General features: G+C 38.9%; 1 protein-coding gene across 2 annotated transcripts; it reads left to right on the top strand.

Moving 5' to 3' along the window:
* The first annotated feature begins 1,435 nt into the window (after positions 1 to 1,435).
* On the top strand, positions 1,436 to 16,844 carry LOC128030671 (zinc fingers and homeoboxes protein 2-like). Of its 2 annotated transcripts, XM_052618478.1 has the most exons (4): positions 1,436 to 1,802; positions 4,962 to 5,060; positions 13,075 to 15,648; positions 15,950 to 16,844. In XM_052618478.1, exon 3 carries the CDS (start codon positions 13,230 to 13,232, stop codon positions 15,636 to 15,638), a length of 2,409 nt encoding a protein of 802 aa, XP_052474438.1. In that variant the 5' UTR covers positions 1,436 to 1,802; positions 4,962 to 5,060; positions 13,075 to 13,229; the 3' UTR covers positions 15,639 to 15,648; positions 15,950 to 16,844. The 2 variants fall into 2 exon arrangements, with proteins under 2 accessions (XP_052474438.1, XP_052474439.1); XM_052618479.1 differs by lacking the exon at positions 4,962 to 5,060.
* The last annotated feature ends 546 nt before the right edge of the window (positions 16,845 to 17,390 follow it).

Raw genomic sequence — 17,390 nt, 5'->3', positions numbered from 1 at the left:
AATGGAAAATGAAAGGAGAGACAGTAAAATAAGAACAGTAAATGGGAACTATTAAGCGCAGTAAAATATTGCTGGCAGACCATTATATTAATACTGAGCCAGGCTTAGGGTACAAGTACAAGTTTTCATAGATTATCAAATCAATACACATTAATGAGACCCAAGTTTTTATTTATTTATTTATATTTCACTATGAAATTAACACAGACATAATATAAGTACCTCTACTGAGTGACTATGTGCATCTAAAATAAAATGTTAATGCTTTATTTCGTTAGAAAACAACCTCTTTGTGGAGTGATTAATGGTATAGTTCACCTCATAATTAAAATAAAAAACAATTTTGCCTACCATCCGATTAATAAAAGTGGCAAGCTCCAAAAATGACCTATTCCTCACACAAAGCTATTGCATGGATTCAAATGTCTTAGAAAGTTGGAATATAGTGCATTTTGTCTTCTTTTTTTTTGAGCTGGACAGCTCCTGCTCATCTTTCACTATATAGAAAAAATGTGACCACTCTGCTAAACTTTAACTCGTGTTTCACAGAAAAAAGAAAATCTTTGAAACAACAGGAAAGTGAGAAAACAATGAAATAATTTTAATTTGGAGTGAAACTAGTGCTATAGCATTAGTATAGCATTCATATATTTAGTTAATTTTCATATTTTATTAAATTTTTATGGGTAATTTATTACTACTTGAATTAGCATTCTGTCAGCAAGACCTACAAATAATTCATCCAACGTTACATTGCATATCCTGTAGATGGCGTTCAATACATTAGCAACTAAATGTGCAGGTGTGCTACCTTTAGTCATGAATAAAACATATGCTCATAAGTTAAAATGAACTACATGAAGAAGAAGAAAAAAATCAAGAAAAATTACTATTAATAATTCATTAGCTGCCTATTTGTATGTAAATATATACAAACACAGGCAGACCGGTCCTGATTAATGAATAATTCATAAGCTTCTGCAGCAGTGTTCATGTCCACTGCTGCATGCGCAGCTTTCAAAAGGACAGTCACGCGTCTTAGAATATACCAAATAATGTCATCTGTTACTCTTTTCCTGGATTTGAGTGTATTTTAATCTTTTAACAGTTTTAATCGTTTCAGCATTTGACATGTATAGGCGGGGTGCCACAAACTTAGGTAAGAAGACGTCTGCAAGATAGATCTCCATAGCGACGTCTGTATTGTTGCACAAGTTTCTTCGAGTTGTAATCTGTCTCGATTTAAAAGTCGGGTTGTTTTGATGCACAGCCATAGCAAGGATACAGGCAAACCGTTGGAGGGGGTGAGGAGGGAGGGCGAGAGAGAGGGGACAGAGGCGAGGATGGGAGGAGAGATAACCGTTCAGCCACTGGCCTTCACCAGAGTGCTTAATATTCAATGACCTCTGATCCAAACTCACGCAGGGGACGTCAAAACAACAGAGGTTTAATCATCTCAAAGAAGGAAGCACAAGGCGAAGTGAACTACTGCTCTTGCACTAGAAGTCGACCCTCGCCAGTGGCGATTTTCAAACTTTTGCATTTGAGAATTAATTTCCAAAGTCAGGATGCAACGGCGTCTTGTATCGTATGCAAATACGCCTTCTGACGTAGTTGATCATGTGGGTTTTGGCGTAGATCCCCCTGCGATCGCCAATTTTTTTCGGCTGTTGTCTTTAGAATTCGGCGGAATCGTTACAATCGTACGCTTCTGTGGGCTGTACAAGTGGAAAAGTACGCAATTTCGGACTCTAGCTGTCAGTAACCTCACATCCCAGCCTTTTCCGTTGGTTGGTGGGCAGGTAAGAATGGCTGAATTATTTGTGTCGGTTGGAAAATGAGCAAACAAACCTTAAAGTTGCGGGCGCGTTTGAATGCAAACACAATACGTAGTAGCCCGAAACGTAGTGTAAAGTGCTTCTGATGCCCGTTTGTTTATTTCAGCTGAACTTTGTTTGCCCAAGGCATATTGTAGAAAGTGAGCACCAGAATAACCGCATCGACCTGACCCGATAACCTCAGTTTTAACGTTTCCAGCGGCTGTGATTTGTGTGGCTTGCGGAAAGTTTCATAGAATGGTTAAAGTTAATAGGCAGTGGGCGCGAAAACATGTCTACTTCTCTGATGTCGAAATAAGCAGCAAAATATGGCTACCAATGTCGACATGGCGTTACGTCGGTCCAAGTGATTTTTATTGGAGTCTGTTTTGCTTCAATGAACCCCTCTTTTCCGTTGCACGCCACGATCGGGAATTTATTTCGAGCTAAGAATGATTAATTCATGCACTTGTGTGAAGTGAGCATGGCACGCAACTACTTTGATTTGGGCTCGGTGTCGTATGATGTAGGCAGTGGTGACGCCTTCCACGGCCAGACTGCATGGCACAAGCGTCAGACGCGAGCCACATTGCAGCACTGTGCTCACATCTGTGATAGTTCCCAAAATTGTCGCATCCGTACTACTAGAGACTCACAGCACCCTATATAATGCAAATTCATTTCTGAAGCTGAATTTGCGACTCATTAAGTGCCGATCTGAGTTGTTCAAATGTCTTAATATAGCATACAGTTGATGCACTGTAAATAATCTCGGCGAATATTCCCAGGACACTTCAGGTGATTCAAGTGTATCAAACTAACGTCCCACGCACGGTATTTGCTTCATCGTCCAATCACGTCATTCCAAATGCATTCCCAAGGTATGAACAGACTACAGACCGAATCTCCCATCTGTCAGAAATCCTGGACTGTTTACTTTATGACTGACAGGTCTTTTCTAATCTTACAGGTATCTGATGTTGCTAGAAAATCACTTTTAAAATATTCCTCCAATATGGTTTAGTGCAAGGGTGCCCAAACTCTGTCCTGGAAGCCTGGTGTCCTGCAGAGTTTAGCTCCAACCCCAGTTAGACACACCTGAACCAGCTAATCAAGCTCTTACTAGTCATACTAGAAACTTCCAGGCAGGTTTGTTGAGGCAAGTTGGAGCTAAACTCTGTAGGTCACCGGCCCACCAGGACCGAGTTTGGGCACTCCTGGTTAGAGGGTGAATATATTATCAGAGGGGTTTCTTGAGTTTAAATAAAGTTATACTTGTCAATAAAGCTCTGACTACATCTGTATCTTTAGATCTTGCTGCAGCTTTAGTGGTGACTCCTTAACCATCACAGGTGAATAGTTTTTCTTAAAATAATCATATATCTCCTCCCTTGGAATCTCATATTACTTAAGTGTAAAATACTGTTTGTGTTCTTACCACATGCTCCGTCATATCACGATGGACTGTATAATCTGAGGTTTAGTTTGCAGTATAAGGCTAAATGAGAGAAAATCACTTGTTTGTTGACAATCTAGTAATTTATTTAGGATTATCAATTAGTATCATGTTTTAAAATGTCCTTTACTTATCCTAGTACATAACTGATCTTTAGAAATTGGCTTAGAACTAAACAGACTATTATTAATATAGACACTGTAAAGAAAGCCATTGTCATATGCTTAGTTACTTTCCCACATTATTCTCACTGAAGGGCATTCGGATGCAATTTCATTGAAGTTTATTCTGTATTTATGGCATTTTAAAAATAACCAAACATTCTCTCTTCTCCTGGGATATGATCTGCACAAATACACTTGCCAACCCGTTCACCTTGTGGGTCGTAGTATGGTAGTATCTCTCATTACAGCGGTTTATTCATGGAACCAAGACTGAGGCAACTCTTACAAAGTAGTGACGCGTATTGTGAAAAGTACAACTCCGCTTGAGTTGCTCCGGCGCAAAATGCAGTTTGTGCCAGGTGACTGGCTGGATTTAAAATGGCTGCCCGCGTTCGTGAGGAGCTGACGTCTTTGAGGAGGTGGTTGCTGCTGCCTCTGCCTCGTAGCTCGTGCTGTCAGTCGCTGATGTCACAGCCGTGGGCTGGGCTCCCTTCAAAGCTGCGTGTTCTCTGTCAGTTCTGGTGCTCATGACTCCACTGAAAGCAGAGCCTCTTTGTGAGGGATTCTGACCTCAGATTGGAGCCAGGTTATTTATTAGTCATCACTACTAAAGCTATTAATTTCCCTCTGTGTTCATGTCCTGTAAGAGAGAGTCACAACTGACGTGTGTTACCAGCTGAAGTTGCAGTTGGAGGTGGCAAACTATCTTGTTCTGTTTTCTTACTGCATAATGAGTACAACAGATCATGATTCATCACTATTATCCATGTCATATCTTGCCATCATTCTTGTATATGATTATTATATATATATCCGAGCATGCTGAATGTGTTCGAGTGGCATTGAAAGCAGCAGGGTTTTTATAAATTATAATAGATTCTTACTTGAACTAAAGAAAATGAAACAATCAGTTTGAGTAGTTGTTTTCTTAAAGGGAGAAAAGCTTCAACTTTTTGCATTCGCTCGCTCTTCAGCAGTCTCTCTGTTGCCAATATTTTGCCCTACTTTTGCAGTCGTGACCCAGCTTTTCTGGAAGTGTAATGGAGAGACTGCATATAACTGTAATACCTAACCAATGACACCGAACTTTATTCCTTTGCCTGAGCAGATGGTGTTTGACTACAGCGGCTACATTTTAAAGCCTGTAGATCCTCAGGTGACTTAAACTCCATTCACTTTGTGTTTGAGCTGCTGTAAAGGTTTTAGAGAAGCTAAACTGTTCTAGCAAATGTGAAAGATGGAGTTGCTCCGTCAGGGATATGAAATAAAATGACGGTATTATGAAGATGTTGAGTTTATGCTTGAGTTACAGTCTCATCTGTGGCCTGACCTGATCTTACACTAGGGAGAAAAGAAAATAAGTGTTTGCAGTCAAGGGTATCTGTCACGAGTAGTGTCCATTCTTTGTTTAGAGCGGAAGTTTATTCGTTTTGGACTGGTGCCTCTGAGGAATTGTCAGAAATGGTGGTGTTTAGATGAACGTCTAAGATACAAATACCAATCCAGTTGTTCTTTTTTTTCTAGGTGAGGAGAGGCTGGGCGAACAGGAGGCAGAGTAGGAAAATCGCCACATAGGACCTTACAGATTTTATACTCCAAAAAGGGGAAGACCAGCATTGACAGGTGGGCCGCTGATTTAAAAAGATTTGTAGTGTTGATGCAGTGATATGGAGTCCAGACTTGAGCATAACGTTGATGTTTGCACATCAGAGACAGACCATGCTTCTAGTGTCCTCGTTAATTAAATACGGTTTCATCCTGTAGAAGATTTCAGACTTTGAGAGACATAGATAAAAGTTCAGGATGTGCTTGTACCAATGAAAAGATGAACTGTAGTCAGTAAAGATGGTCCATATTGATGTAAAATTATAACTTCAAAGCTCTTCATAGCTGAATGCCTGAGCGGAGTTAAATTTACCCACTCCTCATGTCTCTTTCAGACAGCTCACTTATTTTTCAGTTCTTTGCTTTGTAATATGTTTTCTCTACAAATCTATTAATACTTCTACATTCTAGATAATAAATAAACAAAGGACTCATATTGAAGAGATTTGATTGGTGCAGAGGAGCTAGGGATGTATCATAATTAATTTTGTGACTGATAAACTTCAGTATTTTTCATATGAGCAATAAATTCCTCATAAGTAAGATAGATTGTGTCTAATCAAATTAAAATACAAAAAAATAAAAAGCGATCAGAATTCTACAAGCAATTTTTAGGCACATCACAACATTAGAATTTACAGTATGAAAAAGGATCTTGATTTTGAGGTTTGCTAGATTGCATTTAACAGTGATATTAAATTATTATTTTAAAAGATGACAGCAAAGGGAATCTAAATTAGCTAAATGAATAAGTAAATATTCAGTATGGACTGATACAGATCAATTACCGTATTTCACGGACTATAAGTCACACTTTTTTTCATAGTTTGGCTGGTCCTGCGACCTATAGTCAGGTGTGACTTATTTATCAAAATTAATTTGACATGAACCAAGAGAAAACATTACTGTCTCCAGCCGCCAGAGGGCGCTCTATGCTGCTCTGTGCTCCTGTAGTCTACACTGAAATCACAGAGCGCCCTCTCGCTGCTGTAGACGGTAATGTTTTCTCTTGGTTCTAAATAAATGCGACTTATAGTCCAGTGCGACTTATATATGTTTTTTTTTTCCTCGTCATGACGTATTTTTGGACTGATGCGACTTATACTCAGGTGCGACTTATACTCCGAGAAATACGGTAAAACAATCTCTACTAACGGTCAATAACCAATATGTTACCGTTATATCATGCAGCCTTAAAGGAATACTCCACTCCAAAATGAAAATTTTGTCATTAATCACTTGTCCCCATGTCAATCCAAACCCGTAAAAGCTTGGTTCGTCTTCAGAATACAATTTAAGATATTGTGGTTGAAAACCGGGAGGCTTGTGACTCTCCCATTGACAGCAAAGTAAATTACACTGTAAAGGTCCAGAAAAGTATGAAAAGCATCGTCAGAATAGTCCATCTGCCATCAGTGGTTCAACCACAACGTTATGAAGCAACGAGAATGCTTTTTTTAACGCAAAAGAAAATAAAAATAACGACTTTATTCAACAATGTCTCTTCTTTGTGTCTCTGGCAGATGGACTATTCTGACAATACTTTTCATACTTTTCTGGACCTTGACAGTGTATTTTACTTGGCTGTCAACGGGACAGACACAAGCCTCCCGGTTTTCAGCCAAAATATGTTAAATTGTGTTCTGAAGACGAATAAATCCTTTAATGGTTTGGAACGACATGGCGGTAAGTGATTAATGACAAAATGTTCATTTTGGGATGTAGTATTCCTTTAAAATGAGCAGATGTGGCATCATTGTACAACAAGACAATTGTGATTTAATTTCTTGTTCACATCAGCATGTTGGAATGCATTAGATCAGACGAGGAAAGCTGTAAACAACAACAGAAAGACAGTTTTCAATCTTGGTGGGATCTGTGTTATTCGGCTCTCTTAAGTGTCATGACTCAGACTCACAGATGGATGACCGCAGTGATCCCTGTCCAGTGCTATGAATCTGATACTCACTGAGCATATCAGAGGCTTAGTAGATCCTGTCTTTATTGTTTTATTAGGTGTATTTGAGACCAGGCAGAAAACACAGTTGCCAATCATGTCTGAACTGGCTGTGGTTAGTGTATAAATGTTATCAAGTCACCAGATCAATAGAGGCTCTTTAGATTGATTAAAACCTGTTTAATGTTGTTGTTCAATGAAAACATACATTTGCCTGTGTTAGATACACAGTGATGTTAACTAACCGGTGTTACCGGATTATCATTTTATTTAACAAAGTATTTCATCTGAGGCTCATAGACGCACAGTGCTCAAACGTGACCCTGATCTCTTGATCCATCCTCAGTGTGACCCTTTCCATGAGTATTTCATAACTATCTGGGACAGCCGCCATATAACTTAGTGGTCGACCACAGAGATTTGGTTTCTTTTGAAGACACCGTATATGCTGCTGAGCATCCGTGTCTTTACAGCTGGCTTTAGCAGGAATGCTATGCCCTCGGTCTCTGGTTTCTTAGTCAAAATTAGGCTTTGTTTTCCCTTGCATAATAGTGACCCATTTCAAACTAATGCAGTGTAATAGGGTTGGGCTGATAGATGATGCCATGTTCATCACCGATGGTTGACAGATATCACGATGTTGAGTCAGCAGCATCATGATTCCCCAGCACCCCCACCTCTGACCTGCATCTTTATTGATCACACTATATCAATCGCCCAGTGCAATGCATGGCATACATGCTTTCAATTTCCGTGCAGTTACTTCACATAAATGTTTTTTCCTGATTACTTAATAATATAATGAAGTTGTTCCAGAACACAATAAAATAACATTCATGTTACATACAAAATGAACACTAAATGATCATAGGCTAGATGTCCTACACAAACTAAAAACAGCAACAAAATTCCAAATAATTGAAATTAAATGAGATTAAATAGGCTAGAACTTCAGATAGTGTCATATAGTGGGTGTTGGATAATAAATGTTACAATGAAATTAAAATAGCCTAATAATAACTCAATGAGGTTGGAAAATCTGTACCTTGGCCTTTAATTGTCCAATAATTAAAGCTGCAGTAGGGAACTTTTGTAAAAATATATTTTTTACATATTTGTTAAACCCGTTGTTATGTCCTGACAGTACAACATGAGACAGATAATCTGTGAAAAAATCAAGCTCCTCTGGCTCCTCCCAGTGGTCCTATTGCCATTTGCAGATATTCATCCTCTCCCGGTGAGAAACAACCAATCAGAGCTGCGGTCCGTAACTTTGTTTGTGTTCAAAATGTAGAAAAATGTATATAATAAGCGAGTACACCATGAATCCATTTTCCAAACCGTGTTTTTAGCTTGTCCTGAATCACTAGGGTACACCTATAATAAGTGTTTATATTCGGACTATTTTAGATTGCTTCGGGCGTACCGCGGCGGAGTAACCCAGTACCTTTGTGATTCTTCATAGACATAAACAGAGAAGTAGTTCCGGCTACGATGTTCTTCCGCAAGACGCAAGCAGTTCTGTTTATTAACCGCTAGAGCATCAAAAGTTCCCTACCGCAGCTTTAAAATATAGCAGTAAATAATATTTATTTTCATCCCATATTTTGTGTGCAATACTGTTACTTTTCTGAAATATATATATTTTTAATTGATTGTTTAAAACTGTTTAATTTTGATGTTTGGCTTGTTTCATGTTTATTACTGGAAAAAAAAGTCAACCGTATTTAGACAAGTCCCACGTTTTGGTAATAGAGTTGAAAAAGTTGCAGTATTTATAAAACTAGTAGAAAATAAATTCTCATGAAATATTTTGTCTTTTTTGTCTTTGACAAAGGTAGACAATCAGTTTTTGTTCCTCAGGGCACACCCTCTCAAAGAAAAAGTAATATATTTTTTTCACTTTCACTTGGATTCTATTAGTGGAAAGTAACAGGAAATTAGCATTCAACCAGGCATTTATTTTTGTTTCTGTGTTCTCGATATCAACTAGTTGTACACACTAGCTTTAAGTTTAGCTTTGCTCCCTCTGAATAAGCATAATTAAATCACCCACTCATACTGATTCATGAAACATGTATCAGCATATACACAAGTGTACAAATGTAGCATGAATGTGATGAATCCAGTCTCTCAGTGTGGGTTTCACCCCAAAAGAACAGGCTCGGCCAAAAATAGGAATGCGGAACGTTCCTCATCTGGATCTCTGTGGAGAAAATCCCTCCCACCTGCTGCTGGGCCGTTTCCATGACAACGCATGAGTCCAGCTTTTCAAGGCCTGTCCCTTGGCACCCCAAATCACTGAAAGCCTGGACACCCACCCAAAGGACTTTGCTCTGAGCTCGGTGTCGTTTTCCTACTGCAGAACTACTTCATTCTCACATAAACCAACATTCATCATTTAAACCAATTGTTTTTTCTCTCTCTCTTACATAGTGTTTACCTCTTTTGTTACTAGAGCCTTGTAATAGAATCTGTGGAGCTACTGTTTATTGATCGATCTTTCATTGGCGTCAGGTATTACTACTGCTGTGGATCCTGAGACACTTGCCACCTCATCCTAACATTCAAAAGGAGTCAGTAGCTCCCACAATTTGAGTTTAAATCGGTGAAGGGGGTGTGATATATACCAATTGCACTCAACACTTTTTGTCAGTATTATCATGAAAAATAGCACTCAGTGTACATCTGTGCAGTGCTGCTGGCTTCTAGAGCCCCATTTGATGAGATTTAAATTAATTCTGCCTCAATCCCAAATTCAACCCCCCCGCTGTGCTCCACAGTATTAACAGAGAACAATCTCCGCCCCTTTCACAGCGGCTCCTCAGCAACATCCTCTCATGGAAACATGCATGTTAAAGCATGTGAATCCATACAGGATAACTGTTTTGCAACAGACCGGAGTATGTTACAGAAACTGTACATCTGGCTACACACCCTCCAGCTTGTGTTAACGTTAATAGTTTATTACTGCTATTGATGTTACTCTGAGTAGTCTATAGACCAGGGGTTCTCAAAAGTCTGCATTCAAGGGTCCAAATCTGAATTTTGTGTCAAAAGTCCGGACCGGAACAATTGGTTATTACAAAATTTGTTTTTAATAAACATACATATAACATGCATAATAAATAATATTTTTTTGAAATAATTGTTTTAGTTTATAAAATGCCCTTTGCATTCAAATACATTAATAACAAGTGCATAAGTGGCAAAACAATTAAAGTGTCAGCAATAGAGGTTGACCAATAAGGGTTTTTCTCTGGTCGATGACAATATTTCGAAATCAGGGTAGCTGATGGCCAATATGTTTGGCTGATTATTAATTTTTTTCTCATAAAAGACAGTTTGAGTAAATGATTATTGCAGGGCACAAGATGGTAGTAGTAGTAGTAGCCTAATTCATAGTAATAATAATACATGGCTCAAAGCACCTTCTCAAAACTGTTCTTTAAGCATGCTTTTTGTTTGTTTGTTGACAAACACCAGTGTTTACCACAGACTTGCAAATGCAAATTGATTCTCTGCCAGCAGGAGACACTCTTGGAGCAAAGATATAGTGGTTCTTTCTAATGATACTTTCATATAAAAATAACCACGATGCATTTAAATTTTGAAACATGCAGTGATCAGTTTATTCAGTGAAGTAGAATAAACACTATGGAAGTCACTGTGTGGACCAGCAACTTTGGTTTTTCAAGTTCCTCAAAATAGCATTTATGTTCAGAAGAAAGAAACTCATTCAGGTTTAAAACCACTTTTGAGTGAGTAAATGGTGGTATAAATATAAAACACTTACAGACTTGACAGACAGCTGACAGAATTTTTATTTTTGGGTGAACTATTCCTTTAATGTTACTAAAACAACAAAACACAAAGAGAAAAATGACTCCCTGCTCTTGACTGAAGAAATTTAATACAGTTGCTTTAGGAATCAGTTTATATAGTGTTTTATTTTTAGATTTGTTCATTTCTTGAATGCGACTGCTAAATATAGCTATTGTACCTGGAAAAAAAAGCACTGTTTGTTTTAGTTGTATATTATGTGTAGTTGCAGTGTGTATCTTTGTCATTCTTTTATCTTTGTTATTAAAAAATAAGAACAAAGAATTATATCTTCTCCCACTTTTGCCTAAATATCTGCCATTCTTTTTTTTTTGTATATTATGTGTAGTTGCAGTGTGTATCTTTGTCATTCTTTTATCTTTGTTATTAAAAAATAAGAACAAAGAATTATATCTTCTCCCACTTTTGCCTAAATATCTGCCATTCTTTTTTTTTTTTTTTTGTTACCTTGAAAGGCTTTGTCTTTATAATAGGAAAATTACTTTGGCTGTAATGCTCAGACAAATTGCAAAATAGTAAAACCGACATGACATAAAACATAAAATCATGAATCGTAATATTTTTTAAAACATTTTTAATATTATATTTTTAAAGCTGCCCCTAGATTGATGACAAAATGTTCATTTTGGGATGGAGTATCCCTTTAACCTTAATAAAGAAAAAAAAAATATATATATATATATATATGTGTATGTATGTATATGTGTGTGTTTAAAAATGTTAAAATGTAAAAAGTCTGTGGGCTTTTGTTGTCCTTTATGCTCTTAACACAGTTTTCTCAAGGAAAATGTTTTTTTTGCCAAGTTTACATTATACTGGCGCTCTTACAGTGAGTTGAGGCTGTGATATGAGATGCTCCGGGTCCCATCCATATTTAATTAGTCTCCAATGTACTGAGATCTGCTGAGGGCAACACAGGCCTGAGGAAGGCTATAATTGGACTGGACAAGTTCAGCCTAGCGCAGGATGTTTTGCTCCTCCCATCCCATCCGAACCGAACTGAACACCGTATTGCTGATGCCTCTAATTTATTACACAGCACTGGGGTGTGTATCTAAATGCTTTTTATGCAGGAGCTGCAATACCTCAGCTTAATTTTTAATGAGGTTCTGTAGTCCATTGTGATGATTTTCACACTAAATCAAGCTGTATTGCACCTGAAGTGACAGTTAACTGTGATTAAAAAGCTGATCTTTTGTATTGATAGAAATCCATGTAATCACATTGAAATGGCAAGCATAAGCTTTTATTGTTGATCTCTGTTGTTCAGACAGTTTCTTCAGACAGTGAAGAACCTTGAAAAGCTCTCTGCATTTTCACATCAAGTGTCTACAGGCAGTCACACAAAAATTCGGCACACAACTTGCAGCATCCTAAAATCGAAACCATTTTCTATAAATCTTTGCACGTCTATTCGTCATCTTTTGACAACCTGATGTGACTTTGTGGACTGTTCAAAATTCTTATGTGCCATTCAAAAATTTTTATAAAAAAATATAAATATGAATCTTTTCAAGTGACATGTATATTGTAGGCTAAAAGATACATTGTTTATATACCGTTTTTCAATAACGAGTTTGTCTGTTTGTGACCTTGTTTCTTGTAATCTTTTTTTTTCATACAACAACCTGTTAAACTTCATGTTCATTCATGAAAAAGTGCTAAAACCTGTGTCTTTTTTTTTCAGCAGGGAAATGCAATAAAATTTCATGTGTCCTTTAACCAACCCCCATGGACTATACACTGACTTAATTTAACCAACTATGACAATACAAAACTTGTGGTTTTGGTTATTGTTCTGTCATCTGTATTCACATTAGATTTTCTAAGTGACAGTTTGTTCGCAAATGGGAAAAAGCCACGCAGATCGCACAGTAAATTTGCTGTTTTGGGGCTTAAAGCTCTTCACATCTGGCAACCACAAGCATGAACGCTAGTGAAGACTTGTTAGCAATGCAAGATAACGCAAATGCCAAATGAAAAACACATTACAGGATAAATAACGAGCCGACCAATATCGTGACAATTTTTTTAAATTAATCTAAAAAAGGTGGATCTCGTTATCGAGCTTAAAAAACGATTAATTGTGCAGCCCTGTTGTCCTGTGTTTAACCCCCTCAAGCACCCCAGTAATTTTCATACCTCATTGCAATAGTTCTAATGCATGAAAATCTAGTTTTAATATACGAGTCAGTAATACTTATTTTGCATCTTCTTTTTTTTTTTTAATAGACTCTGTGATCTGGGATGAAGTCTCATGAAGTCTTTCATTGGAGCTGACATTCACAGTCAGCAGAATCATCCTTTACCAATCCTCCAGCAGACAAAGACCTGCTCATTGTCCATCAACAGAGTCCCCCTGCACTGCACCGTCTTACTCCCTGACCATGGCTAGTCGAAGAAAGTCTACAACACCCTGCATGATCCGACCGGATGACTTGGTGACTGCAGACGATCCAGAAGAAATGGATTCCTTTGTGGGTAGTCCAGAAGAGAATGGATCCTCACATGTGTCTTCTAGTGACGACCGGACGGATAGGAAGAGTTCTGTGAACTCTGTGCAGGAAGCAACAGAGCTGGAAAAACCTGAAGTGAAAGCACGACCACAGAGGAAACTCCAGGGAGGCTATGAGTGCAAATACTGTCCCTTTTCCACACAAAATCTCAACGAGTTCAAAGATCATGTTGATTCCAACCACCCCAATGTTATACTCAACCCACTGTACTTGTGTGCAGTGTGCAACTTCAACACAAAAAAGTTTGATTCTTTGACAGAACACAATGAGAAGTGCCATCCTGGGGAGAGCAACTTCAAGTTCAAGAGAATCAAACTCAACAGTCAGACCATTCTAGAACAGACAATCGAAGGTTCGAACTGTGCAGTCATCTATGATACAACCAGCCCTCAGTCAGGAGAGGACTTTACTGCTTTTCCCCTGAGCAAATCCAGTACTATTAAGGTGGGTAAGCCCAAAACAGATAGTTTACGTTTGCAGGACGATAGTCCATTGGACAAACTCGCCCAAGATTTACCGAAAAAGCAGATTACTGCAGTGAATGTGAACGGGACTGTAATAATTCCAGATGCAACTCTTAAGGATGGCCTCTCACATATAATGCCATCCTTGCAACGCCCTCCTAACTTCAACTTAGTACCAAAAATTGCTGTCCCCTTGAACACTTCAAAATACAACCCCACGCTAGATGGCAACTTGACCCTCATCACCTCTTTCAACAAGTTTCCATACCCTACTCAAGCAGAGCTCTCTTGGCTCACTGCAGCCTCCAAACACCCCGAAGAACAAATCAAAGTGTGGTTCACTACCCAACGGCTAAAACAAGGTATTAGCTGGTCTCCTGAAGAGGTTGAGGAAGCACGAAAGAAGATGTTCAATGGAACGATTCAGCCTGTTCAACAGGCATTCACTGTCTTACCTGCTCAGTTAACTCAGTCCACTAAAGCTTCACAGCCCCTTATCCAGACCGTCCCTTGCCATGTTCTTGGACAATCTGGCCTAGTGTTGGCACCAGTTTCCAATTGCTCAACCGCTACCGGTCCTCCTCTCGCACTAACAGTGACAAATCAGATAGCACAGGGTCTCAAGAGGCCCCATACAGCGCCACTGTTTGCCCCAGAGATAAAGAGGCCTTCAATAATTCAGTCCGTTCAAACTAATCCCAAGTCTGTCTCTCCGACACCAACCCTTTCTTCAGACTGTGAGAAAACCCCTGATCAGATCAGAGAGCTGACGACCAGCTATGCTCAGTGTCAGTTTCCTGATGATGAAGAAGTGTATCGTCTCATCGAGACAACTGGCCTCTCATGGGGAGAGATCAAAAAGTGGTTCAGCGATCAGCGGCATGGAAACTATAAGGCAGTGCAACAGATTAAAACAGACCTCGCTTTGAAGGACAGCCAACCGCATAAGCCTGTCGCCACACAGTTTCCACTACTAGAGAGAGTTAAAGGCAAATCCTCTGAGCAAATGAAAAAGTTAGAGGAGAGTTTCCAAAGGACTAGCTTTCCAACCCAGGCTGAGATAGAGCAACTTGTGGCAGACACCAGGCTCTCCAAAAACGAAATTGATTGCTGGTTCACAGAGCGCCGAGCATTACGAGACAACCTGGAGCAAGCCTTGCTCAACTCGATGGGCTCAAAAAGGCCGGAGCATCACCTTCAAAGGGGGACACTGAATGGAGTCCATGAGCAAGATAGCAGAGTCAGGGACTCACCTCTTCCCATTCTGACATCCTCTGCCTGTCCAGAGGCCATTGATGGCAAGTCTCTCTGCCTTCTTAAAGACGTATTTGCACAAACCCAGTGGCCCTCACCAGAGGAGTACAACCAACTAGAAATCCAGACAGGGTTAGCTCGTACAGAAATTGTCCGGTGGTTTAAGGAAAACCGATCTGCTTTGAAAAATGGAACATTAAATTGGATGGAGCAATTTCAAAGTCTTAGCAACAAGAGACCGAATGGACAAAACAACTCATTGATCTTGGAGCAGGCCCAGAGTGTCCTACAAAGGCACTTTCAAGAGACAAGGGTACAAAAAGGGGAGGGTTTTGAGAAGCTTGCAGAACAGTCGAAACTAACCAACCAGGACATTGTCGAATGGTTCACCAGTAAGTTGGGCCACAACATCCCTGATATCAGCAAAAGCAAGGACCAACATGGACAGGCGAGTGTAGATGGTAAGAGATGGGTTTCCTTGGCAGCTGACATTGATGGCAAAGATTACGATGCACAGAAAGTGGCACGAGACCTATCGGCAGAGCACAGAGTGACAGGATGAAGTCATAAAGGTAATAGTTTTTTTTTTTTTTTTACTAGCTGGTTGATATTTTGAATGGTGCAGAAGCGAGAAAGTTGCTTTCTCTGAGAAATAGCTGCTTCTTGTGATAATGTAGCAGATGTGGCTGTAAGACACCCAGAATGTCGGAAGTCTGTAATTTAGCCTTTAGAAAAACAGCTTGGCAGTGAGACAGAGGGCAGAGCCCAAATTTTGTGTGCTGGGAAGGGGAGGGGAGTCAATTTTGGATTTTATTTCAAAAACATCCATAATTTGTGTGAGTCAAGTGGCATTTGTTGCTTGTTCTGTTGCAGAAGAAAACAGGCTGCTATGACTGAACTAGATGGGCCTGGTGATTAAGAAATGACCTTCTGTTGTCATAAATGGAACAATTATCTCATAATCTGGACTCTTGAGGTCATCAGAGACTAGATGGACTGCGAGCATCTGTGAAACACTGTCTGGAGACTGACCATGGAGTGCCAAAGTTTGACTGCTATGTTGTTATTATGTGTTTGTTTTTTTTAAAAGGGCCCTTGTAAATATTTTTTCTGTACTTCAACAGATTTGTACAAATTTTTGAAGATGAGACTTTTGTTACATTTATAATAGGAGTCCCAAGACAATTTCCCTTGACCCTTATATTGGAATGTTCAATCATTTTTGTGAGTGGACACAAAACTAACCCACCTGCTGGTATAGAACTATGTGGTTCATGAAGGCACTTAATATGTCAAGCGGACACATACAAGCAGTGCTTCAATAAAAACCATCTCATTCCAGAAAACGAGGTGATATTATGGACTTTTCTTTGGACCATAAATACATTGCCCGCACTCTCATACTGTACCTTATTGCCAAGAGTAGAGAGCCCACATGACGGACATAATCCAAATTGAAATCAATACAATATGGAGATGCACAGCACATGTTTATTTGTAGTTATAGACTAATTTCTGGCAATATTACAGTAACTGCAAATTTATCCATATCATGTTGGAATTTCCTGGTATCCAACAGGTAGTTCCATTTTTCCACTACTCCGCTATGAACTGCTTTCAGCTCGCTTAAGTGTATTTCTTTTTCCCGCAGCTGCTTTAGCGTCATGTTCGGACATGTATCAGGAATACTGTACTGTTAACCAAGAATCCTGCTTGCTCTTTATAAGAACCAGTCTGCTGTAATTCAATAAAACACAACTGATTGAAAGCCTGTTGTGAGTCTTGTTTACACAACAGTAATCATCGCCAAAGTAGAATTTCAGAAAACAGAGCTGAGTTTCATTAGGAGCTGCTAATTTTCTTATAGGAAGTTGCTGTAAAATTTAAATGTAACCAAGGCGCCTGAATCTGGTGTGTGTCCCTCAAGACACTGTGAAATCAATGCTCTCAAGTTAGGTGAGCACAGTTCCTGTTTACAGTTTATTTGTAGCATCTGTAACTGAAAAAGCACTCAATGAAATTGCAATAATGAAGCACTAGAAATATAATCTGAAGATTTCATTAAAGATCGGGATTTTGGCAAGAGGTCTTTATGTATAACTTTGTGACCGTATTACTATTCTACACCATATGCACATTTTGTGAAGCACCTTTCTCCAAGCAATGTGTTGAGGGACATAATATCAAATCAATGTGTCATTTAGGGCATAATAAATCAAAAAACGATAGCAGAAAGGGATAAATATAACTTCTAGCGTACAAATGATTATAAAACTATCTGTTCCCGTTTGCTGTCAGAACATTTTTAGAGAGC

Source organism: Carassius gibelio, chromosome A16, assembly GCF_023724105.1.
Source record: "Carassius gibelio isolate Cgi1373 ecotype wild population from Czech Republic chromosome A16, carGib1.2-hapl.c, whole genome shotgun sequence".
Taxonomy (NCBI): domain Eukaryota; kingdom Metazoa; phylum Chordata; class Actinopteri; order Cypriniformes; family Cyprinidae; genus Carassius; species Carassius gibelio.
Note: the sequence above shows the minus strand (reverse complement) of the source record. Positions and strands in the feature narration are given on the sequence as shown.